General features: G+C 36.6%; 1 protein-coding gene across 1 annotated transcript in view; it reads left to right on the forward strand.

Annotated features, from left to right (window-relative positions):
- FRAS1 (Fraser extracellular matrix complex subunit 1) overlaps positions 1–27,515 on the forward strand; it is a 377,453-nt gene that overhangs the window by 71,576 nt on the left and 278,362 nt on the right. Inside the window, 7 exon segments of the mRNA XM_049789877.1 lie at positions 3,943–3,953; positions 6,442–6,470; positions 6,472–6,583; positions 8,589–8,641; positions 8,643–8,730; positions 10,301–10,443; positions 10,445–10,490. Coding sequence (XP_049645834.1) covers positions 3,943–3,953; positions 6,442–6,470; positions 6,472–6,583; positions 8,589–8,641; positions 8,643–8,730; positions 10,301–10,443; positions 10,445–10,490 — 482 coding nt within the window.

A 27,515-nucleotide genomic window follows, 5' to 3' on the forward strand; every position in this document is an offset into this window, starting at 1 on the left:
TCTATTAATTTAATAGTTTTATCTTAATTATTTAGTTGATCTCTTTAGAGTCCCCTTGTATATATGGATTCAAGAAGGAATTCAGGGGACCAGAGTGGTGGCACAAAGGGTAAGGTGTCTGTCTGCCTTGCCCACTCTAACCTAGGACAAATCACGGTTCGATCCTCCAGCGTCCCATATGGTCCCCCAAGCCAGGAGCGATTTCTGAGCTCATAGCCAGAAGTAACCCCTAAGTGTCACCGGGTGGGCCCAAAAAGCAAAAAAAAAAAAAAAAAAAAGATAAAAAGAAAAAAAGAATGAATTTAGTTTTTCCCCCTTTTTCTGTTATTTTTATATTTTTATATTTTTTTATTTTATAGTATATTTTTATATTTCCTACTTGTTGCATTTTGGGTATGGTGGCCAGGCAGTCCTGGTGATGCCTCAGAGGTTATCTGGGTCTGCTCTCAGAATACTCTTAGTAGTATTTGGGGCACTATGCCAGGGGTTGAACTTTGGTTAGTTTGCATTGCAAAGTGAGTGTCCTTCATTCACTTCAGCCCCATTTTTCTTCATTTTTTGACCCACTCTTCCCTGAATCATCTAGTAATTCAATGGGAACTTTTCCATTTGTTTTGTTGTATGCAACATGTCTCTTTCTGAGCTATTCTAGCAGAAGAAATTTTGGTATTTGTATCACTATCACATTATCCTGTTTTGTTAATTTTCTATTTATATTATGTTTCAGTATCTAGTTTATTAAATTCTCTCCTTATTTCATTGTATTTTCAAATTTTAGACTTAGCTATTCATGAACTTTAAATATGCTTATTAATTTTTAATTGGAGGCACCATGATTTACAACACTACTGATAGGATTTCATGCATACAATGTGTCAAGACCACACTCTCCACCAGAGTATTGCTTCCCTTCATCACTTACTCAGTCTTCTCTGCTCCACTTCCCCCATATCCCTTATGCAAGGTTAAGCTCAGTTCTAGAGACAGTTCTCAGATTCTGTTAACTTTGGCTTTTATTACTCTTTTTACTATGTTTCTTTACTGTGTTACTGATAAGAGAGATGCTCTTCTGTACCTTCCTCTTTTATGGGGGGGTGCATTTTGGGTTGCACCCAGAAATGCTCAGGATTTACCTGAGGCTCTGCACTCAAGAATTACCCTGGTGGTACTGGGGGACAAAAACATGGGATATTGGGGATTGAGTCTGGGTTGGCTGCATTCATGGCAAGCACCATATCTACTATAATTTCTCTCAGCCTATATTACTTTTTAGTAAACTAAATGGAAACTTTTCTTAATGTTGCAAGAATACGTTGGATTATTTGGGGGGGAAGAAAGTACATCTTCCTAATAATTTCATGTTAGTTTATAAATACTATCTAATTATTATTTAGACATGTCTTTAAAATTTTATTTGTAACTTTTTGTTCATAAATTCTGTCTTCTTATATCTCAAAAATCTAGAAAAATTCACTTGTAAATTATTCAGCTTATTTTGAGATGTTAATCTAGAATTAGAAAATTCAGGTGTTTCTATGGAGTTTCTGGTCAGATTTGTATTTTTGCTTTCATATTTATCATCAGTGTTTCTGATGTGAAAATCACAATCCTTGTTCATTATTGAAGATTATTGACTTCCATGTTTGTTTCTGGAGAGCTACTGAGTTATCTAGAATTAGGATGCACCTTTTGATTCCATCACTTGGCAACTTTCCCCTAAGTTCTTTTTTCCCCCCTAAGTTCTTAAGATTTTTTTCAGTAGGTTAATGTGATATACATGCAATAAAAAATTAAAGTTGGGGCTGGAAAGATAGTATAGTGAGTACGGCATTTACTTTGCATGTAGCCAACCTGTGTTTTATTCCTGATTTTCCATATGGTCCCCCAATCTCTGCCAGGAGTGATTCCTGTGTGCAGAGTCAGGAGTAACCCCAGAACATCTCTGGGAGTGGTCCCAAACTTACTACCACCCACCAAAAAAATTATAGTAATCTCTGTTCTTGAAACATTCTTTGATAGTGAGGTTTACTTATTAATACCTGGCCAGGGCTGCTCCCAGAAATATTCAGGGTGCCAGGAATTGATCCCATAGCCAAGCATAAAAGCAGGTATTTTCTCACTTAAATTGCCTCCTTGGCTCCCTTGCTTTTCCTTTAAAGAACTTAGTCTAGTTTCAAAAATAATTTATTTATTTAAGACCATGGTTACAAACATGTTCATAATTGGGTTTTAGTCATAAAATGCACATCCTCCTTTACCAATGCAACTTTTCTGGCTCCAATGTCTCCCACTTCCCTCCCATCCCTTACCCCTGCCTGACTCTGGAGGCTAAGACTAAAGGCATCTTCAAGGAGAAAATACCACTTTTCAAACAAGTGGAAGCAGAGATAAACAAATGGGATCACACTAAACTGGAGAACCGTTTGCAATTCAAAGGAAATAGAGAGTAGAGTAAAAAAGGTCAACCATGAAATTGGAAACTATTTACCCAATACCCATCAGATAAGGGGCTTAGATATTAAGATATACAAGGTACTGACAGGATTTAACAAGAAAAAAATCTAACCCCATCAAAAAATGGTGAGAAGAAATGAATAGACATTTCCTCAAAGAAGAAATACAGAGGCACATGAAAAAAAATGCTGCACATCACTAATAATCAAAGAGATGCAATCAGCCCAAGGAGGTATCATCGTCACACTACAGAGAATGGTACACATCACAAAGAACAACAAAAATTAATGCTGTGGGATGTGGGGAGAAAGGAACTCTCATTCACTGCTGGTGGGAATGCTGTATAGCCTTTCTTAGCCTATTTCTAAGAGGTGTGACTTGAAGGAGACTGCAATTGGGTACATTGCACTTTGTATGCCAAACATATGAACATTAGCATTAGAGAAAGCCCTGCTTACCTAATGATAAGAAATCTTTAAAAATGAAAGCTTAACCTATGAGTACAGTGTAATTGAATTGAAATGTTGCAGAAAGCTAAAACACTTTCACATTCCTTAACTCTCAGAAAAAAATTTTTTCTCAGAAAAAAATTTTTCTGATTCTGTTTAAGACTAATCTCTATCTCTACTTTTGAAGTAACATTTCTTTTTTTTCTTGATATAATTTTTCAGGCTAGTTTTAAAAGACTTTCTAGAGTTTGTACCAACCTTGACTACTTAACAGTATTAGAGAGATGAAACATCACTTTAATTATTTTTCTTTCTTTTCCCTTCCATTCATAGCCAGGTGTGTTTAAATTTCTAATTATGACCCCTGACTCTAATAATTATAGCACAGACACTAACATCCCTCCTATACAGGGGACCCTACAAGAACAGATCAGACCTATTTCCAGTGGTTATGTTTCCTTCCAAAACAAAATAAAACAAAAACAATTTTTAGGCACTCCAACTATTTTTCAATGTATGAAAATGTCTTAGAGATTTCCATAATCCAGAGCTTCCCATTTCTCTGACTGTATAGGTATTGTTCTCCTAGACAGTCAGGCTTTTTGTCAGACTCTGGATGTATTTTTTGACGCGGTGCTTCATCCAGAAATACGTTACCATTGACCTGGCATGTTCTACCCACATCCCACAATAGTGCTCGAGAGGTTGCTTCTTTATGAATTTAAATTTGGACTTTCATGCCTTCTACTTACTCTTGGAATTTCACTATGTCTATATAGAAGTCTTCCATATGTCTGATATTGCATGTCTCTTTCCATCCATGAGACTCTCTTTAAGCCCCTTAAGGCAGACACTAAGTTAATCTGTCTTTTGTGTTCCTGTCACTTGGCACAATACATTACAGAGAGCTTAAAATATCCCCCCCCCCCTTTTTTTTTCAGCCAGGTTTTACTCCTGGCTATGTGCTCAGAAATCGCTCCTGGCTTGGGGCCACCATATGGAACACTGAAGGATCAAACTGAGGTCCGTGCTAGGCTAGGACGTGCAAGGGCAAATTGCCTTCAGCTTCCGCCACCGTTTCAACCCCTTAAAATATTCTTGTAGTGGGGCTTTAGTGATAAAACAGCAGGTAGAACATTTGTCTTGCATGCAGCCAACTCAGGTTTGATTCTTGGCATCCATATGATCCCTCAAGTCTGCTAGGTATAATACCTAAGCAAAGAGCCAATATAATCCTTGAGCATGGCCAGTGTGCCACCACCGCAACAGAAGGGTAACTGTGGGACAAGATAATTCAGTGAGATGAGTAGATTAGGTCAAATTTAACATTAAATTTTTATATCATGACCTTTCTTATTGAACTTTGAATTTCTTTTTTTATGGATAATAGAAACATTTATTTATTTGTAGTATAACAAACAAAAATATACTGTTTGCTCAATATTGCTTTTCTTCCACTCCCTTTTACTTTTCCAACCTGCTTATTACTTGGCATCTTCTCTTCCTGTGTAAAGAAGCTAAAGTATTATGACTGTTGCACTGACTATTTCCTAACATTACAGTCCTACTTCTAAATAATAATCGGTATAAATTTAAGCCTTTAAAAACGTAATCTTTTTATAACTCTGGTAAGATCTTTAATTCACTGTATTAAAAACCTTCAACTTTTTTCCACATAAAACAAAATTTTGATATATATTAGATAAGTTAAATTCTTAGACAAGTGGTCTATTCACCTAAATATTGAGAATGTAAAAACGGGGTATCCAACTGAATATTCTTTCTTGTTTTTAATTTTGTTTAATTGAAACCATTGTGATCCACAAATTCCTTCATAGTTGAATTTCAGATATACAAGGAATCAGGGCCATTCCCACCACCAGTGTCAACCTCCCTCTACCAATGATCCCAGAGTGCATCCTATACACCACGCTTTGCCCCCTTACCTGCTAGTGTAACAGGCCCATTTAAGTTAAATGTGTTAAAATTTAGATCTCTTAATTCTATTGTCATTGACTTGGCTTGCATATTTAGTTCTGTCCTTATTTTTTCTCCACAATGGCATCTGAGACCATTTGGACCCTGACTTCCATCCTTTCTTTTTTTCCTTTCTTCTTAGTTTTATAGAAAAATTCATATATAATCTCAAGGGAATAGTGATGAGGATACAAAAGCCACCACAGAAAAGAGAAACTACTCACCCAATACACATCAGATAAAGGACTAATATTTAAAGTATACAAGGTACTGACAGAACTCAACAAGAAAAACATCTAAACTCATCAAAAATTGGGGAGAAAAAATGAACAGACATTTCCTCAAAGAAGAAATACAAATGGACAAAAGGCACATTGAAAAAAATGTCCCAAATCACTAATCATCGGGGAGTTGCAAATAAAAATAACAATGAGGTACCATCTCATGCCACAGAGTTTCTGGCACACATCACAAAGAACAAGAACAATCAGAGCTGGAGGGAATTATGGGGAAAGGAACTCTCATTCACTGCTGGTTGGATGCTGTCTAGTCCAGCCCTTATGGAAAACAATATGGAGATTCCTCAAAAAACTGGAAATTGAGCCCCTATCTGATCCAGCTATACCACTCCTAGGTAATATCCTAGGAACACAAAAACACAATACAAAAAGGCTTCTGCACACCTATATTTGTTGCAGTGCTATTTACAATAGTCTGAATCTGGGAAACAACCAAGATGCCCTTCAACAGATAAATGGCTTAAAAATTTTTCCTTACAAAATTTATCTGTAAAAACAGAAATTTATGTATGCGATGGTTAAATATAATATTAACAGGTACACTAGGCAATAAATTCAAATTTTTTATTTTATTTTATTTTTAAATGATTCCTTTTTAATATAATTTTTATTTTGATCATAGTGGCTTACATATTAATTGACAATAATATTTTAGGTACATATTTACATAAAATCAGGGGGGGGAGGATTCCCATCACCAATTTTGTCCTTCCTACACCTCTGAACTTTGAATTTCTAAATTGCCCTTTCTGTGTTTACTAGATAAATTAGGAGATGTGATATTTGACAATATAAACAAAAAATTCATTTTTAAGTTCTGAAATTTTAAATATAATTGAGCAGCAGATGTTTTTATTTGCTACTCTCCATAGACCTTGGGCACTTTGCTGGTGACAAAAAGATAGTACATCATAATCAAAGAAGTTAACATCATTGTGACTAACTGAAAAAAATATTTAAAAAATATCTGGAAGCTGTCCCTACCCAAGGCCCATTTTTATTTTAAATAACATTTAATTGTATATACTAGTATGTGGGTGTGTGTCTATTATTTGTTGTTCTCCATTTAATGAATAGTGCTTGCTCACCTTCACCTGTAAAAGTAGAAAAAGAAATCTTCTGAAAATGTCAAAACAAAAACAGAAGTCATTTGGGCAGTCAGAGAATGACCACTATGTTGACACAAATTTTGTCTTTGTAGGACAGCTCTGTTTCCTTCCCTCCCTGTTGACTTTGATCTATTAACTTTTTCTCTTCTATAGCTTGTGACCAATCCTGTAAGAGCTGTGGACCCCAATAGTTCCAGGTGTCTTACCTGTATTGGAAAGACAGTGTTACATGATGGGGAATGCACTTCTGAATGCCCCAGTGGTTACTATGCTGATGCCACTGGCAGATGCAAAGGTAAGGCATGGGTTGTCATCAAAAGACTACTTAACATGTTTGTGACTAGAGCAATAATATAGTAGGTAAGACATTGCCTTGCCACCCAGAAGACCTCGGTTTAATCTTCAGCATCTACATGGTCCTCTGAATACCATCTGGGGTGATTACTGAATGCAAAGATAAGAGTGCACTCATTAGCAATACTGGGTATGGACAAAAATGAACCAAACAAAAAAATTCTAACACATTTTCTCCTACATGCTGCTCATTGGAGAATTTGTGTGATGAAGGAATGTCAAATTAAAAGGATTTCCTTTTTATTATGGAGCCTATGTGTGTTTGATATAGAAGATATCGGTGGAATACGTGAGATTAGAGTGATTAAAATAAAGGGATTTACCTAAATCAATCATGATTAAAGATAATTTGAATCCTTTTTAAATGCCAAAAACATCTTTAAAATCATCAGACAGTCCTTGGGTGCTTGGTAAATCATCACTAACTGGGATAGGTTTGACAGAATCTTCCCTTAATTAAGCTTATAAACAGGGTACTGATAACTATAACATAATCCAAAAACAAAGTAAAAGAGGAAACTAAATTTGATAGCTCATGAAATCTTGAAGTTTATATGCTTTTTTTCATTTTATGAGTTACTGTTCTTAAACATCCCCACCTCAAAGTTGTGTATTTTTGTGGATTTAATTGTCTATCATTGTCTTCTTCTTCTTCTTCTTCTTCTTCTTCTTCTTCTTCCTCTTCTTCTTCTTCTTCTTCTTCTTCTTCTTCTTACTTCTTCTTCTTCTTCTTCTTTTCTCCTCCTCCTCCTCTCCTCCTCCTCCTCCTCCTTCTTCTTCTTCTTCTTCTTCTTCTTCTTCTTCTTCTCTTCTTTTCTTCTCTTCTTCTTCTTCTCATCATCTTCTTTTCTTCCTCTCTCCTCTTCCTACTTTTCTCCTTCCTCCTCTTTTCTTTCTCTTCCTCCTCCTTATCGTCCTTTCTTCTCTTCTTACTCCCTTCTTCCTCATCTTCTTACTCCTCTTTCTCCTCCTTCTTTTACAGAGAGCTTTCTGGAATTATTTTTGTCTCTACTTCACTTATTTTCATTTCTGCTTATGAGTACCAGAATATAAATTCCACAACCCCTCCTTAGTAATGCTATTTGGCTAACCTCTTCTCTTACTTTTTATTCCCTTTTTTAGTATCTTGTTCCCAAGGATCTCATTCTGTCTTAACACTCCCCTCTTCTAGGTCCTGACCATTGTTCTCCAGAGTCATCATCTTTCTCTTTCCTAGGACTCTAAGCATGTCCCAGTTTATCTAACATGACCATTTTGTCCAACCTCTCTTGTGTCAAGGAAGCTAAATCTCATGACCTAGCCATTATTTCTTACATTATAAGTGTGTCTTAGGTTCAGACAGGGATAAATCCTAGCCTCTTCATGATATTCACTAACAAGAGTGGGGGCGCCAACCACATGATTGTCATTTCTTACTCCAGGCTCTGCCCCTAGTGGGACTTGGGACCATGTTCAGTACTGGAGATCAAAATCAGGTTGACCTTATGCATGTCAAGAACCTTATCTTTGTATATTTATTGTACTATTTCTTCCACTTCAGTAAATATTGTTTTAATCCTCCAAGACTTTCAGTTCCTTAAAGACTCATTAATCAGTAAAATGTGATTAATATTACCTACCTCTTGATGTTTGATGTGGATATTGAAAATGTCTATATATAATATACAAATACAATTGCACAATACAAATACTAATATTCTAATAATAATATAAATACTAAATAAAGAGTATCTACAGAATAGTAGAGTATAGGTCGAAGGATGGTAAAAAGGACACAGGAACAGTTCTGGGAAACAAGCAAATTTTAACACCCTCTTTCCTGGGCATGGTGAGTAACTGTAGCAAGAAGTTATAAGCAGTAGCAGAGAGAGCTCCCTTCCACAAAGTTCCCTGGGTAGAGGACTTCTTAGTTACTTAGATGTCACTGTATCTTCTTTTTCTTTCAGCATGTCATAGCTCATGTGCCAGCTGCTCTGGACCCTTGATCTCCCACTGTACCCGCCTGTTCCCATCCCCAGGCTCTACATCAAGGTCTCTGTTTGTCCAGCTGTGGAGAGGGCTTCCACCCCGACCATGGGGTCTGCAAAGGTATTGTCAGGGTTAGCATACTAAAGACACAGATCAATGTGACTTTTCGGGGGCAACTTTCCCCTAAGGGATCTGTGATGATCATACATTTTCCTCATTACATTTTTTCTGTCAAGGGATTCTTGCTAAATTTTCTGGCACTCCTTTAAGGGAATGTCATTTTCTTACCCAAATTAAATCTGATTTCCTCCATTTTCTAGCATGGCTCACTGTTTTCTTCTTTGTATTCATTTGATTCTTTATTTTCTCAAAGAATGCCTCTTTCTTTTTCTTTCTTCTTCTTCTTTCTTTCTTTCTTTCTCTCCTACTCTCTTCTTTCTTTCTTTCTTCTTCTTTCTTTCTTTCTATTTCTTTCTTTCTCTTCTTTCTTTCTTCTCTTCTCTCTCTTTCTTTCTTCTCTCTCTTTCTTTCTTTCTTCTTCTATCTCTCTCTTTCTTTCTTTCTTTCTTTCTTTCTTTCTTCTCTCTCTTTCTTTCTTTCTTTTCTTTCTTTTCTTTCTTTCTTTCTTTCTTTCTTTCTTTCTTTCTTTCTTTCTTTCTTTCTTTCTTTCTTTCTTTCTTTCTCTTCTCTTTCTTTCTTTCTTTCTTTCATTCTTTCTTTCTTCTTTCTTCTTTTCTTTTCTCTCTCTCTTTTTTCTTTCTGATACTGAAGAGTAAACTGAGAATCCCTTAGCAGTGCCTCTGGGCTAAGTAAAATAAAAAAATTTTAAATAGTCGTTGCCAAAAAGGCTTTGGGTTCTTTGTGAGGGCAGAAGGATTTGAGCCATTTGAAAGTAGAACATTGGTAACTAATAATTTAATTAAGTAAAATTAATTTGTTTGTTTACATATACTATATCTTGGAAAAGAATTAGAGATTAATTAAAGAAAAACACATTTAAAATACAGGCATCTGTAATAAATCCAGGAAATATTTTAAATTTGGACAAGTTCATTTTCACAAAATGTGGGCTTGAGGTTGTTCCAGGGCTTTCTTTGACTCTGATTTTCACTGGTAACTAAAAAAGTGTGATAAATTGTCAATTCTTATGCTGCTCACAAGAGTCCTGTTCCTTGTTAGAAAAGGAGCCTTTCCTTCCATAAATCTGAAGATAAATTGGTACCTGGACCCCTATAGAGAGGGTGATAGGTAACGTAATTGACAATAACATAACCACTGCTTTGCAAAAAAAAAAAAAAAAAAAGTGCAGGTATGGGCCTTCGTACAAAATGCTCTTTCTAGATCTTCAATAAAAAACGAAAGGGCATAATGTTAAATTTGGCACTCAGTAGATGCCCTTTCTCTGAGAACCATGCCAATTATTGTCCATTTTACTGTTTATCCCCCCAAACTCTAGCCTGACAGCCCTTTCAGGACCAGTGAGATGTGCCCAGTAACCTCATCTTCATTTTGTCTCTTACAAATATTATCGCCTTGTGCTCTGCCAGGAATACTTGAAAACCAATATTCAGAAAAGATGTATGTGGTGACCTTTTCTAAGTAGTTGAGATTTTATATAAGGAACTTTCCTTGACTGTTCCATATAGATGACTCCAGGGCTTTTTTTCTGCCCCTGTGTCTCTTTTGGCAGCCTGCCATTCCTCCTGTCTGACCTGTGTGGGTCCAGAGCCCTCTCACTGTACCCGCTGTAAGAAGCCAGAGGAAGGACTGCAAGTGAAACTGCTGCCTGGGGCAGACCTCCCCTCTGGTGAGTGCCTGCCCCACTGCAGAGCCAAGGTTTTACTTGGAGAGCACTGGACAGTGTGAAGGGTACGTGTAATGTGACTCTAAGAAATGGTAGGTGCTTGTGGTATTCACATTTTGAGAGAGTTTGTGAGGAGGGATCAAAGTCAGGAAGACCTTCATTTTCACCTCAGGATTGTGATCTTGTCATGGGATGGGAGAATGGGAGATTATGCAGTGGTTCCAGCTTATGTCCTCCCTATCCCTTATGAATAATTGATAATCCGAAGATAGTAGTTCCTGTTACCCTACTATTCCCAAAATTACCTTTTTAAGATATGACCAATAGGAATTATTTCAGAGACTGGTTGGAATAGTAGAAAAATGGTCTAGAGTTCACTGTAGAATTCTACTTCTTTTGTTTTGGAGTCACCTGGTAATGTTCAGAGCTTACTCTTAGTTGCTGCACTTAAAAATTACTCTGTCTCAGAGACAAATATGAGATACTGGGTGTTGAACCTAGGTACTTTCTTGTGCAAGTATCTTAGCCACACTACTGTCTCTCTTATTTCAATCATTGATTGAGATAATCTGATTTCTCAATCTGATTTCTTTTAATTTGTTATTTTTCTATGTAAATTGTTTACTTCAGGGAAAAATTGAACTACCATCAAAATTTAAAAGTCATTTTGCCTAGAATCAGAAATATAGCACAAAACATGTAAGGCTCTTATTTTACATTTTGCTAACCTGGGTTTGATTCTCGAGCAAAACAAATCTGGTCCTCTGAGCTGCCAGAAGTGATTCCTGAGCATAGATCCAGGAGTAAGCCATGAAAACTATTAAGTGTGATTCCAACAACCCTTTTCTCCCAACAAATGATTCTGCCATTGTTTTGAATAATCGACAGAGAATTGAGCCTATCCATAATAAGTTGACTTAGTTCTCAGTTGCCATATAAACATTAATGAATTCTGTACATACCTCAAAATAATAGATAGATGATAGATAGATAGATAGATAGATAGATAGATAGATAGATAGACAGACAGACAGACAGATATGTTGGTAGGTAGGTAGATAGGAAGAAAGGAAGGTAGGTAGGTAGATGTTGTAGATAGGCAGATAGGTAGATAAGTAGATAGGTAGATAGATAATATATCCCTGGGGGTAAAAAAAAAGCATTTTTTTTCCTCCTGTAAAAAGCTACCTGGGCCAGAAATTAATTATAAAGGCTGGAGCAAACAGTTTTGCTTGTATTAGTCAGGATTTTATCTCTGACAGCACATGGTCTTCTGAGGACTAGTTGGTATGCATTTTTTAAAAAGTCCAAAAAAGCTGCCATTTACTAGGTGAAATATTTAACTCTCCAACTACCTAAAAATGTGTAATTCTTGGTTAGACTAATAATATAGTAGGAGGGTCCTTGTCTTTTAAGTGACATTCAGATTTTTATCCTCGGGCACCATATGTTTTCTTGAGCACTCTCAGAGATCCCTGAATTCACAGCCATGAGTAAGCCTGGAGCAACTGCCAAATGTCATTAAAAAAAAAAAACAAACAACCAATATTATTACTGTTACGTTTCCTTCTAAACATGTTTATTAAATTGTGAAATGCATAAAAATAATCTACACACAACCTACCATCTAAGCCTAAATGCCTCTAACATTTTGATACATAACATCCATCTCTTTTCTCCTAAATATAACTGTGTGTATTAATTTTTAGAACATCCTGTAAGAATACAGCAGATTTGGTCAAAGAATACAGCAGGCAGGCACTTACCTTGCAAGTGACTGACTCAAATTCGAATCCAGTACCACATATAGTTCATCTGTGCATCTCTTGAGTGATCTCTGAGTTCATAACCTGGAATAAAATCTGTATACCACTGAGCATGACTCCCAAAACAAAATAAAATAAAACAGAAAGAATATTGCAAATATAATTCTGTAGCCCACACCACCCACTTGTTAACAATTATTTCAAGTTTGTTTCGAATTGACCCACTCATGAAAATGTTGGATTTCAAGATTAGGTGAAAGAATATGGACACAATGAGTCAGTCAATACAGCACAGAAGAATGTGTACTAGATTGAAATGTAGGGGCGCCATGCCTCACACTTGATTCATAGCACTAGAACAAATATAGTTATTTTTCATACTGGCTCTTTCCCAGGATCAAAAGAGGTGTGAAATGTTTGATAAGTTGTTCAACTGATAGGTCAGGATGCATATGTTCTGATGTTGAGAAACATTAGAGGGTAACCCCCTTCTCCCTGAGATGCCAGGGTGCCTATCAGTTGGGAATATTTACTACTAGTTTCTGTCTATGTATTATTCATTGACCAAACTCAAATTGACTTCTTAAATTCCAAAGTTTTATTTCCATAACTGATTGTGTAATAGGAACTTTTTTGTTGCTGCTGCTGCTACCATAAGTCATACATACATACATACAGCACTCAGCTTTCCTCTCTGTGGCCCCTATTTCTTGCCCACTATTTGAAAAGGCTGAAGCCTCTCCATTTTTAAGTGGGTATTGTGGGGGGAGGTTGTGAGAATGTTCTCTTTTGTTCTAACTTGCAAAATATCTTCAGTGGAGCACATTTACCAAACTAGCTTCTTTGGACCACATCTGGCAAGCCTCCACCACTATCTAAAGTAAAATCAACAATAGTGTCTAGCCACTTGTATTTATATGTCAGGTGAAATGAAGATCAGACCAGAGAAGAGATAGGGACAGTGGCAAGAGTTAACACACTTGGTAGTAGGATGCAATGACAGTAGAGCAATGCCATAAATTTCAACACTATTGTAACCCTATGTGTAAAGTACATTTTAATATATATATATAAATAAGCAAATAAGTAAAACATTTAACTACAGGACATACACTCATAAACTGGGACTAGAAAGATAGCACAAGAGGGTATATGCCTTATATGTTCAATCCTTAGAATCACATGATCCTTGAGCATCGTACCTAATCTAGATTAGTGGCATCTAATTCTGATGCCAATGATACGGGGTCAGTGGAACAGCTACCATAAAGGATAACTGGGGCAGGTGGGAATTTAGACTGTTTATGATTGAAGTTAAGTAGACAGCATGAGACTAGACCAGTCAGCACCCATGTCAGCCTGAGTCTATTATCCAGATTCTAAACCAGGATGCTGCACTCTCTGAAGTGGCAAACCACAGCCTATGAATGCCAAAAGGTTGGGACACAGAAGAAATTTAAGGAAGCCTCATTGAGAAGGGATGTTTTTGGGAATATTTTCCTATAGTCATCTTCTTTTAATACGCCAGAAATGGGTTAATTGTGGTTCCATATGAGAAAGACTAGATTGATGCCTTACATCCTTTGTAGCCCCATAATTTTATGCTACTTAATTTAATATTATTAGATAGCACACATATAGCTGTCTCCTCACATTTATTACCAAATCCCTATGCAACTGTACTAGGTGAATTGTTGTATTCAATTTATAACTGATGAGATTGTGGCAGAAAGAGGTTAATTGAGTTGCCCAAGATTCCACTGGGAAACTGAATGCAACCACAATTGTTTCCAGCCCCTACCTGAACATGGAGTTGTTGATTGATGTATTTCCTGTCACTCATCCCATATCTCTGGAAACCTTCCTGCCTTTCCACAATCTGTTCCATTTTCAGTTCTTCCAAAGTGTTATTATAAAATAAGACCTGGGAGTCCTCTGAGATTGCATTGGACTGTCCTCATACACTTTCAAAAAACCCTGGCCTTTTTGTAGAACATTTCAAAAAGGTTATTATGTATATTTGTGCATGCAAGCTTCACACACAATTGGGAGTATTCTACAATGCTTTTCATCTCTTACCTTTTCTATAAGGAAAAAAAATGACTGTTTTCTGAAATTCTCTTTCTCTACGATTGCAGTGTAAAGTGATTAGAATATTGCTGCAGTTAATGCAAGTAGGAGGCAGATGTTTATAGGAAGAAGCAATTTGCTTAGAATCTGAATTGGTATCGGAAATTAACATACAATTTCTACTTTGAGCTACAAGTAATGTAGCAACATTGCTCTTAATATTCATTGAAAAGCTAAGTCTGTTACTGAAGGATCAAAATAGATAATATTGACAAACCGTGCCCAATGAGAACATGGTTTACTAGAAGATGAAGCACAATGACACAATGAATTCTTCTGTCTGCAAATGTTATTTGCATATTCTCTGGGTGCCAGGCATTGTCAAGTCACTGGAGATCCACTCAGGAATGAATCAGATGCCATTCTAACTCCTGTGAAATTTAGTGAGAGATACAGACAATAAAATAATAGTTGGATAATGCAACACCAATGCCAGAGCACATACTTTCCTAATAGACTGTGCCGTGAAGTTCAGATCGGGGTAATTGGGGAGAAGGGGAATTTGAGGTGGCCTCCACGGCAAAATGTTCTGTAAGATGGTTCATTGCCTGTACTCATCCAGCCTTTATGATTCTTTCTGAGAACTTAGCCTGGGATTTCAGAAAACAGAGCTCTGACATGAGTGGTTGTTTTTTTTTTTTTTTTTGCACATGGCCTAGAAGGATCCATAGGAAAATGGTAGCATTGCTGGTATAAAGGAGAAAGTTATACTATTAGTTCTAAAAGGTTATTGGAAGGAATTTTTCAATAGTCAACTTAGAATTTATAAAGCACTATCATTTAGGAGTAAGTAAAATATTTTAGTAACTATAATTATTCTCACCTACTAAGTTCTTACCTGTTCACCAGCATTGCCTGATTAAATTTATTTTAAAAAAATCGGTGTTAGACCTTATCAAATGATTTCTCTGCATCTATTGATATGATCATATGGTTTTTATTTTTCTTTTTGTTGATATGGTGTATTGTGTTGATTGATTTCTGTATGTTAAACCATCCTTGCATTCCTGGAGTGAAACCTACTTGGTCATGGTGTATGACTTTCTTAATGAGGCGTTGGATCCTATTGCCAGGATTTTGTTGAGGATTTTGCATTTGGTTCATCAGGGATATTGATATGCAGTTTTATTTTTTTGCAGCAATTCTGTCTGGTTTTGGTATCATCAGCATCATAAAAACTATTTGGAAGTGTTTCTGATTCTTCAATTTCCTAAAAGAGCCTAAAAATGATTGGTAGTAGTTCCTCTAGAGTACAGGCGGGGGTCGGGTGGGGAGGAGGGAGACTTGGGACATTGGTGATGGGTAGTGTTCTTTACATGACTGAAACCCAAACACAATCATGTATGTAATCAAGGTGTTTAAATAAAAAAAAAAAAGGTTTGAAAGAATTCATTAGTGAATCCAGCTGGGTCTTAGTTTTTGGAAAGACTTCTGATTACCATTTTAATTTCTTCAGTAGTGATGGGTCTGTGGTTAAACCAGGATGATCTAGCATACTTCAGACTTTTGAGCTGTCTATCCTTCCTTGATTGTTACCATTTTTGATATGAGAAACTCACTTCTAATGTTTATAAAGATTTGTATTTAGACTAATGCTCACATGAATCCTGTGTAACATTATAAACTAATATTTAGTAAAATAAAAGTTTAAGTTGAAGCCAGAGAAACCTCTTGATAAAATAGTGAAGAAGTCAGCCATGTTCCCTCCCTAACTTGCATTGTGGATTTTGTGGTGAGCAAATAAAAAATAACTTGGATGAGGTGAAATCTTTGAAATAAATTAGATGAATCTCTTTTGACAGTGAAATAGTATTTTCAGGAGGTTTTTTTAGGGATTAAAATAAAATATTTTATAAAGCAAATTGAAAGGGAAATTTATGAGAAAGAATTCAATTATTGTTGGTTTGTATACTTCTAAATTTACCCAATAATCTAGTAATTTTCTTTTAAAAGAAGTCCACCACTTATTTTGACCAATTAATTAACTTGCTTTGGGTGAATGGAAAAAAAAATAAAGCATATTGTGGATATTTTGGTCTATTTGGTTGTTGCTAAGATTTGTCAAAGCCCTTAAGGCAAGGAGTTTTAATTAAAGATATAAATGGGCAGGAGTCTGCCTGTTCAGCTTAAGAGTATGTTACTATTTATGAAGTTGGGATCCCCTTGCATTAATTTAATAAAATACATGGCATCTATATTAAGCAATACACTTTAATGTAGTCCCTGAAATGCTCACATAAGCTATATAAATGTGTACCTTCAGGTAGTGTTCAATCTTCTTCACTTTCCCCTTCTTGCCTTTATAGCCTAGGTGTGGTAAGCTTTGGGGATAGAAAGGTAGTTTATATAGAGACCCTGCCTCAAAGAAAACATGATCAAGTTAGGGAAGGCTAACTTCTGAACAAGTAATTAAGAGCATAAAAGACTTGCTAAAATGGCAGCATGCACAAGGCACAGAAAGAGCTGCAGACTAACTCTGGGGAGAAGGTATAAGAAAAGATTTGTCAAGGGAACACTACACAGGGGCTGTTGAAGGACTGATGGAAACTCACCTGGGAAGAGAGTAGGTATGGATCATTTATTCTAAGAAAACAGCAAGTGTAAATTATGGTATATTTGGAAAAGTGCCATGTATTTGATAATTCTGCAGTATAAAGTTCAAAGTAGTTAATGTTGGGAAATAAAATCTGGAGACTATTGAGTAAGTAATGTCATAAAATGCTTTATGTGTTAATATAAGGAGCACAGAGTTTACACAATTGGTATCAGAGAATCATTAAAAAATTCTAAGCAAAGAATTCTTTGGTTCATTTGCAGCTTGGAAACATCTATCTGGTGGTTTTACAACAGGTAATTTGAGGAGAAATAGTAGGACTAATAAGAAAGCAGCTGCACTAATTCAAGTCATGAACCAAATGTTGAAGGCCTGAACCAGGGGGTCATGAGGATCATTGAATTAGGAAAGATTGGACATAGACTGAAGAAGGATGAACCAGGAGCTGAAGTGGTGGCATTTGCCTTGCACATGGCTAACCCAGGATGAACCTTGGTTTGATTTCCTGAAATCCCATATGATCCCCCATGCCAGGAGCGACTTCTGAGCACATAGCTAAGAGTAACCCCTGAGTACTGCCAGGTGTGGCCCGCCCCACAAAAAGAACAAGATGAAGAATGAGCCAACATATCTTGGTTATGAGGTGGTAATGGAAAAATACAGTCTAAGGGTTTCAGCATCAGTGACTTGGAGAATTATAATGCTACCAAGTAAGACAAAATGCAGAAGGAAGTTCAGGGAGGGAGGCAGTGAACTGTGAATTGGGAGTGGAAATGATCCACAGTTGTGGGTGGAAGGAATGTAATGTCAGAATTCATGAAGTGAATATGCATGCTATTTTGGAAAAGAGGAGCATGAGATAATCAGAAAGAGTCAAGTAGAGCTATCCCTTCTGCTGTTAGACTGGTACAGTCTAACTTCAGGTAACATCCAGTGCTATATACAAAAAGCTGTGAGACTCACAAGCTTGGAGATCATCATTAAAACTGTGGAAGAATTTGCCTCAGAGCAAGAAGAAAAAGGGCAGACAGTGACATTTTGAAGGGCATTTAGTAATTTAGTAATGCCGCAAACAGAGAAAGGTTAAAAAGAAACGATTCAAGAGAATGATAAATCTGTGTTCTTTGCATTTCCACTCACTTGTCCATGCCCCAACATTCCCACCTACTCACCCAGTTAGTCAGCATAAATGTAGAAATTCCAGGGATAGAGATAGCATAAGTGCTGAGAGATAGAAAGGATGTGACTTTCAACACATAAAGTTCCCAATCCTCCTTCAGTGGATGTCAGTGTGGGGAATAACATCTTTTGAAGATCAAAAGATCAAAGAAGGTGAGGGAAAGGAGAGATTGTTGTTTCTGACACCACTCACTAGTTTTCATACTTTATCATAGTAGTCTACAGTTTGGCCTAGAAGATTTTTGGCATTTACATCATAATTGAAAGGAAAAAATTCCTTGTCAGATAATGAACTACTTCATTATCTATTTGGTTCTTAAACATTCCTAGAGAAGGCAATTTTGAAAATTGTGAAGATGTTCAGTGGAGCGTACTTGTGAATTTTAGGGGTTGGCTATAGGACTTTCCTTTAGAAAAAAAGATTTTGGACCTTTAAAAATTGGTTTTGAATGAGAGAAATTTTATACATGAAAGTCATGGTGCTAAACTTCATTTTATTTCATTAAAATGAAAAAAAAAACAAAGAGCAGTGGTAGTGCTTGTTTTCTAAAATGTAAATGAAATTTTCAATGGAAAAATTGAAAATGTTTTTCCCTTCCCTCATATTACTGTTGTATGACTGGGACTCACACAGGCTGGTTTGTGGAGTTCGTGCCTTTGACTGTGGTGCTATCTATGCTTGCTCTTTTCGGTTGTGATATTTTAACGCATTCTAGGAGTGATGATCATTAGTGGTTGCTCTGGTACTGGCCTGCATGTTTACTGGAGGTAACAGTCCTGGCTGTGGTACACACATACTTCCTAGTTGTGGGGTTCTGTTTTTGGTGCTGGAGTCCCAGACAGCAAAGCTGTTGCACAGTGTGATTGAACTCACATTCTCCACTTGCAAGACAGGTTCTATAGCACAGAGCCATACCATGGGTCTCCAAATTGATGTATTTTAATTATTTTTACATAAAACTTTTAATGGAATGAGGTTGACTAGACTCTACAGCCATCTAAGGACACTTTTAATGCTTTAGCAACGCAGGTATGCTTTTTTAGAAATATACTCAGTCACCAGTTGAAAAATCACTCCTTAAAAATGGAGCATTAACTGAGGAAATTATTCATAGAACTTCTTTCATGTCTATTCCATATATGCCCTGTAATGGAGTTAGTCTTCCTTGAAGGATCTTAGACTTCAGACTCTAACTTCTGCTATGAAATCAGCTTCCATAGAATGATCAAGCCTCATAAAAGTCATTGAAATAGTATAGAGGTTTCCAAATACAGCACAGGACTGGGGTTTTATGGAATTGTTTTAAAGATGTAGATGGCTGTATCTATGAAAATAGAGCATTGCAGAGAAAAGGGCACTTTGAAGAGAGAGTTTCCCAGTATGTCTTTTCTCCTATGCCATATGCCAGCTAATTGGCTTGCTATCTACTCGGTTCTTCAACATTTCCAATGAAGTCAGTTCTGAAAGCAACTATGAGGATGTTGATTTCTAAAATTTTATGGAGAACAAAGAGGATTCCTTTACTGAGAATTTTTGACTCATCAACCTTAAGCTCCTTGTCTTCTTTTCTTTCCTGTTTTACATAATTCAGTAGCAATCTTGATTCACATTGAGTTAAGATGAAACACTGTGAGAAAATGGAAGGAAATAGAATAATGAACAAAATTCATGGACTCTTTTCACTTTTTAATTCTGAAGGGATAGCTTAAATTTCCTAATTATTAGAAATATATGAGGAGGAATTAGGAATTTTAGCAATTTAGGTAAAGTCTAACAAAGACATAGTTAACTATATAGGACTATTTAACTATGTAGACCATGCTTACTTTCACAAATCATTCTGGAAAGCTCTGTATTAGCAGTGAAATATAGCTGTTTATTAAAACATCTTTACCTGACTTATCATTATATGCTCTTTCATTTTTTTGTTCAAAATGCCTTAAATAATGAGCTGCAAACTCTTCTTTTATAATAAGTGCTTAAAATAAGTTTTCTCAGCTATTCTAAAAATACTTGGGAAAAATTCTCAACACTAAATTATGCTAATAAAGCTCTTAAGGCAGTGTTTTAAAAAAAGCAATCACTTAAAATTAGGACTCTAGCTCTATTGTTTTCTGGTTTGTGGGCCAAATGCAGCGGTGTTCTGCAGTAATGGTAGCTACATTTGGGGGATCACGCAGAACTAGGGATAGAATCCCAGTCTCCTGTGGGCAAAGCATGCAATCTATTTCTTTGAGCTATTATTGGTTCCTGTTTCCTTCACCCCCTTTTTGCTTTTTAGGCCACACTGGGCAATGATCAGAGATTAGTCTTGGCTCTGCACAAATTGCTCCTGCTTCTACTCAGGGGACCATGTAGAATGCTGGGCATAGAACCTAGGTCACTGTATGCAAGGCAAGTGACCTACCTGCTGTAGTATTTTGTCAGCCCAAGTAACACTATTTTTAATGTAATAAATAAAATTTGATGTCATAATGTTCTATAGTATATATAGATGATAACCAAAATATTTCTCAACTAGTTAGATGGGACACTTCCCAGTGAGAATGAGCACTATTAGTCTTGCATAGAGGGCAGGTGTCTGTGTTGTTCTGCATATGATCAGATATTTAACCTCTATGTACTGGAATTTCATTTTTTCCCCCAAAGTTAGCAGTGCTGCCCTCTGCAGGGTCATTTGCTACAGGAGTAGTAACAAAACTCAAGAGCAATCAGGGACTGCTTTTTGTTTATTCCCTTAAAGAACATAGATTTGTAGGGGATGGGTGCTGAGTTACTTTTCTTTAAATTTTATTTTATTGAAACCATTTTGATTTACAAAGTCCTTCATAGTTAGATTTTAGACATACAATCAGTCAGGGCCAATCCCATCACCTGTGTCAACTTCTCTCCACCAAGAATATATCTTTTGCCACCACTCTGCCCCCTAGCCATCTAGTATAACAGGCCCATTTTAAATTTAGATTATTATAATTTGGCTCTTGATTCTATTTTTGTTGACTTTGGCTTTGATATTTACTTCTGTCCTTTTTTATCTCCACAAATTCACCTAAGACCACTTTGCCACTGGCCCCCATCCTTTCTTACCATTTTCTTTGTAATTATATAAAAAATGCAGAAATATGAGGTAAAACAAAGTAAATTGATATCACAAATTTCTATGAAAAAGTTAGGAGCCCTACCTAAAAGCTAAAAAGGAGGGTGGTAGTTTGTTGGTTTTGTTTTGTTTTTGTTTTTCATAGGCACAACGTAAGTTTGGGAAAGTAGGAAAAGGTTCTAGGCCTAAAAACATTAAACATTAAACATTTTACCATAGGACTAAATACAGACATTGAACATACTACCTTATCTAATTTTAATATCTATTTTCATGGTTCCAGGAAAAGTTCTCCTCAATCATGGTTGTTGCAGTAAGGCTTCTGTAATTGGAGGTTTTGGTTTTGCATATGTCGAAGTCACGGTGTCATGGAGCATCTTCTTGTTTCATCTCACTGTTAGTTGGCAAGACAGAAAAACCTGCCTTAAAAACAAGTTGTTGTTTGTTTCCAAGACATCAGGAACCCACACTGGAGCAAGTCAGTTCCAGGGCAGCATTAGAGACTTCCCAGATAGAAGTTTGACTCCTTGTGCTGGTGCAGAAAACTGTGCCAGTTCAAAAGATGGGACTCAAGGTTCGGGGGTGAATGGCCAAAATTTTCAGAATGAAAGCCCTCCTCCCCTGCAACATAAAATTTAGGAGTTCCTATTCCTAGTAGATAAGAAATTTTTTTCTATACATAAAATTTCTCCATTTTAATGTGCCTGGCAAAAAGGAAGAATGTCATATGATACTATTGGTGCATATTGTGGTAAAAATAACAAGCTAAACAATCTCTATAACCTGGTCCTAACATAAACTCAGAACCAAGAGAATCTTATCTACTAGAATTACCTATTAAACAAATCCAACAAAGGGATGGGAAAAACTATATCTACATAAGTAAATATACAATAAGAATATCATTATTTTTATATTTAACTATCTATTTTTGGTTGATTTTTGTGTTTTGGTGTGGTTATTGAAGCTGTTGCCCCCAATTACACTTTTTTTCTTTTCTTTTCTTTTCTTTCATTATATGCTCTGCCATGTTTCTTATCTCAAGACCATGGCGGGGTTTTTTTTTTATTTTGTTTTTTTTTTGTTTGTTTTTGTTTTTGTTGTTGTGGTGCTTAGCATTATTGTTGGAGTCCTCACTGGATATTTGTCACTGGATATTTGACACTTCTTTTTGAACTGGTGAAGTGTTTCACCTTTTTCTCCTTCGTCTCTCTAACTGAGGATGAGACCCTCTAGAAGAATTCCACTTATTTTCTTCGTATTAGACCTTTACCCCAGTTTACTACCATTCCCTTCTTCAAACAAAACCACGTAACTTGAACTAGCTAGTCCTGCCCCCCAGTTAGAGGGGGAAATAAGGGAGGCACCAGGACCAAACAGGTGCAAGACTACTAAGTATTAGGCTAGATACAGAGGGAACAACATATTCTGGCAGCCCTAGGGGTGAGGGAAGAGCATATGGGAGGTAGGAAAAAACGGAGTTGTAGGGAGGACAAATTGGTGATGGAAACCCCCCCTGATTTTATGTAAATATGTACCTAAAATATTATTGTCAACAATATGTAAGCCACTATGATCAAAATAAAAATTAAATTAAAAAAAAAGTAGGAGAATAAAAAAAATACCTATAAGGAAATATACCTAAGGAAGTACACAAATACACCTAAAGAAATACACCTAAATACACCCTTTTAAGTCTTTTAAAATAGTCTGGGAAGGGAATAAAATCTGGAGCACAGTTTCAGCCTGCAGTGTGAACTTGTGGAGTCTAAAAAATGGCTTGCAACAGTCTGGGATCAGTTAATGTGCTCGAACTGAGGGTCTCTCAAAAGCCGAATATGGTGGCAAGCAACTGTCCACAATGAAGGGAGATGGGAGGAAAGGGGCCACAGATAGCAAATCATCAGTAATGGTGGTGACAGCTTTTTTCCTGGGCCGAGGCAAAGCAGGCTAGAGGTTGTCCTTTTATTTTGGGAAGTGGCTGGCAGCTCGTTGGGGTGGGGGAAACTTCCAGCTCCTAAGGGTAAAAAGGTTAAATAGGGAGAAATAACAGATTAGGGCTGAGGGAGTAAAACTTTAGAAAAGGATTTGTAAGCAGGGGAGGGAGAAAATGAAGGGTCACATATAACAAGGGGAAGGACTCTATGCAATATTATGTACCATACAGAAGGACATTAGAAAGATATAAAAGTGTCCACCACACATACACACACACATACATAGACAATGAAGATCAATTCATGGTTGCAATTGCAAAACTGAGTGGAACAGGTAAGAGTGCTTAAAAAAAAATAAAGGTGGCAACTCAGAAATGTTTTCCAGGGGCCGGAGAGATAGCATGGAGGTAAGGCGTTTGCCTCTCATGCAGGAGGTCATCGGTTCGAATCCCGGCGTCCCATATATGGTCCTCCCGTGCCTGCCAGGAGCAATTTCTGAGCCTGGAGCCAGGAATAACCCCTGAGCACTGCCGGGTGTGACCCAAAAACCACAAAAAAAAAAAAAAAAAAAAAAAAAAAAAAAAAAAAAAAAAAAAAAAAAAGAAATGTTTTCCAATTCCTAGGCAAGTCATCATTGGTGAGGGTAAACTTTGCTGAAGAAAGACTTCCGGGTTAAATTGTGCATAGAGCATTCTTTTTTAATTATTCTAAAAGTTTGATTATTTCATATATAATAAATGAGTAATAGTGGTAAAAATTCTTTCCTGGAATATTAACAAAAAGATTACAAGAAATGATACAAGAGAATGTCTCTTCTGTTAGTAATTTTAAAACAAGCAGGAACAGTCAACATGAGGGACATAATTACATATTGAATTTAGAATTGTGTACCACATATGTTTTGGAACATTTTGAAGTTTTAACCCAATACTTTGAGCTTAGCTTAATATGAAGGTATTGATCTGTGTCTTAAAAAATGCAGGTATGCACATTAAGAAAATCTTCTAAGAAAATCTTTATAGATAAAGCAGAGTGGCAACAATATTTAAAAAAACATGTGTCTGGGGCCGGGCGGTGGCGCTAGAGGTAAGGTGCCTGCCTTGCCTGTGCTAGCCTTGGATGGACCGCAGTTCGATCCCCCGGCATCCCATATGGTCCCCCAAGCCAGGAGCGACTTCTGAGCGCATAGCCAGGAGTAACCCCTGAGCGTCACCAGGTGTGGCCCAAAAACAAAAAAAAACAAAACAAAACAAAAAAAAATGTGTCTGTAAGTAGTTTTTTAATTTGTATACATACATAATATTTCAGAAACCAAATAGAGTAGGATTGAGATGGGCAAGTAAAGTAAATCCACTTTCAACCTTTAGAGACTTCATGGTTGAATAAAGTAATGAAGTGAAGTACAAAATAAAAAATCATGGTAGAATTATAGAAAATTTAGAAATAAGATAATATCATGTAATTCATATTGGTATAAGTAAAAATTATTAAAGGAAAGGAAAAGAAATAGGATAATAGGCTCAAAATTAAGAAATGCCTCATAAAATATTAATATTTTACCTGGACCTTGAATAAAATAGGATAATATTGAGCATCAACAGACAAACAAATAAACATTGGAGTTAAAAAAAAACACAAAGGAGTGGTAGCACAGCTATAGGGCTTTTGCTTTGCACTCAGCTGACCCAGGACAGATGTGGGTTTGATTCCCGGCTTCCCATATGGTCCCCTGAGCCGGGAACAATTTCTGAGCACAGTTCCAGGAGTAACCCCTGAGCACTGCCAGGTGTGCACCAAAAACAAACAAACAAAAAACTCAGAGAGGGAGGCCTTTAAATAGAAAAGTGTGTTTATGTACATATAATAAATGCCACCAGGCCAGGAACTTTCTGATACCATTAAATCATTAGGTCAAGCCTCTTAATAGGTAGAGCCTTTATCACAGCTTTGAAATGCAAACCAAGGTCAGAGATATTTTTGGTGGTTAATACCAAAAATATCTAAAAAAGCTATAGAACAATGGGAGAAGAAATGAATAGACATTTCTCCGAGCAAGACTGAAAGATGGCCAATAGACACATGAAAACATGCTTACCCTCACTCATCATTAGGGAAATCCAAATCAAGACAACAATGAGATACCACCTTACACCAATGATAATGGCTCACATAAAAAATAACGGGACCGGGGGCTGGGCGGTGGCGCTAAAGGTAAGGTGCCTGCCTTGCCTGCGCTAACCTTGGACGGACCGCGGTTCGATCCCCCGGTGTCCCATATGGTCCCCCAAGCCAGGAGCAACTTCTGAGCACATAGCCAGGAGTAACCCCTGAGCGTTACTGGGTGTGGCCCAAAAACCAAAAAAAAAAAAAAATAACGGGACCAATTTCTGTTGGCGTGGATGTGGTAAGAAAGGAACTCTCATCCACTGCTGGTGGGAATGCTGCCTGGTCCAACCCCTATGGAAAACAGTGTGGAGAGTGCTCAGTAAAGTCAGAATTGAGCTGCCATATGACCCAGAAATTACTCTCCTGGGTATCTATCCCCAAGTCAGAAGGACATTCATCCCAAAGTATGTGTGTACTCACTATTTATCGCAACACTCAGTACAATAGCCAAGATTTGGAACCAACCTCAATGCCCAACAACAGATGAGTGGATCATGAAGATGTGGTATTTATACACAATGGAATACTACATAGCAGTTAGAAATGATACGATCATGGATTTTGCAGCAAATGGATGGATCTTGAAAATATTATGTTAAATGAAGTAAGCCAGAAGTAGGAAAAATACAGAATAATAGCACTTCTCTGAGATATTTAGAACACACACCAAATATACATATACTACTCCAAGAAAAAATACAACTGTCTAATAGGGTAGAAATTCCAAGCACTGTAGTTGTCAGCATTTACTGGGGAGAAGTGTTCATATCAAGTGCAAGAGGAACAACACAAAGCCTCTACTGTCTATTGTACCATAAAGAAACCAGCAACAACGAAAACAACGGTTTAGAATGAACAGGTATGTAATCAGCCTTTAACTACAAAACCCTATAATAATGTGCATAGAGCATTCATAAAACAATTTTTTCAAGTCTAGAAAACTAAGCAATATGGTAATGAACACTACAAAAGGAGACTACGCCATACAGTATCATCTAACGGGTCTTGAGCACACAGGTTTCTTTTCTGAAAGCAAATTGACAACATGAGCATTATGATAAAATAGTAAACTAGCTTGAATTGAAAGTAAATTGCAAAAATATACTCAATAAATGACCACTATAGTAATAGTCAATGGCATGCAATTGCCTATTCCAATGGCACCTATGAACATAAATATCAAATCATATTGCAGGCTTAATCAAATAAAAAATGTATAGGTTAGAATATTTGTTATGACATCATAATGATAACTGTATTTGGAGTCTAATAATATAGCACTGTGAAACATATCTCCAATTATCACTGTGAACAAAATTATTAAAGAGTTATTATGGACATTAAAATTAATACACTAAGGGCCCGGAGAGATAGCACAGCGGCGTTTGCCTTGCAATCAGCCGATCCAGGACCAAAGGTGGTTGGTTCAAATCCCGGTGTCCCATATGGTCCCCAGTGCCTGCCAGGAGCTATTTCTGAGCAGACAGCCAGGAGTAAGCCCTGAGCACCGCCGGGTGTGGCCCAAAAACAAAAACAAAAACAAAAAATTAATACACTAAAACATTCTTAGAGTGAGCATTGTAGTGGGAGTCCATGGCTTCCAAACATATTCTGTGCCTGTTTCTGTGGCTAAAAGCATTAAAACATTATTATTGACACCTATAAAGAGCAGTTAATTGTTCATTAAACAACTGCTCAATCTAAGCAACTGTATCTTTTGCTATAGTTCTCTTTGAAGTATAAAAGATGATATAAGCTTTTGTGTTTCTCCTCTTCCAGTCAGTTTCTTTCCTTCTTTCTATATGGTGTTCAAGACAACTACTATTTAGAAGATTGTGTTTCTTCATGCAGTTATTCTAAATACCATACATAAGTGATATCATTCTATATTTTTTCTTTTTATGGCTTACTTCATTTAACATAATATTTTCTAGTTCCATCTATGTTGCTGCAAATTGCATGAATGCATCATTCTTTACAACTATGAAGTGTTCCTTTGTATATATGTACCACATTTTCTTGATTCTTTATCTGTTGTTGGACATGTAGGTTGATTCCAAGTCTTAGCTTTTGCACTGAGTACTGCAATAAATAGGGGTGTGCATACATTTCTTTTAAATGAATGATCTTCTGACCTGGGGATAGATACCTAAGAAAGGGATTGCTGGATCATGTGGCAGCTCAATTTTAAATATAGTGAGAACTCTTCATACTATTTTATATAGGGTTTTCTACTTCCTCCTCATTCAGTATTGGGAGATGACTTTTTAA

Source organism: Suncus etruscus, chromosome 16, assembly GCF_024139225.1.
Source record: "Suncus etruscus isolate mSunEtr1 chromosome 16, mSunEtr1.pri.cur, whole genome shotgun sequence".
Lineage (NCBI taxonomy): Eukaryota > Metazoa > Chordata > Mammalia > Eulipotyphla > Soricidae > Suncus > Suncus etruscus.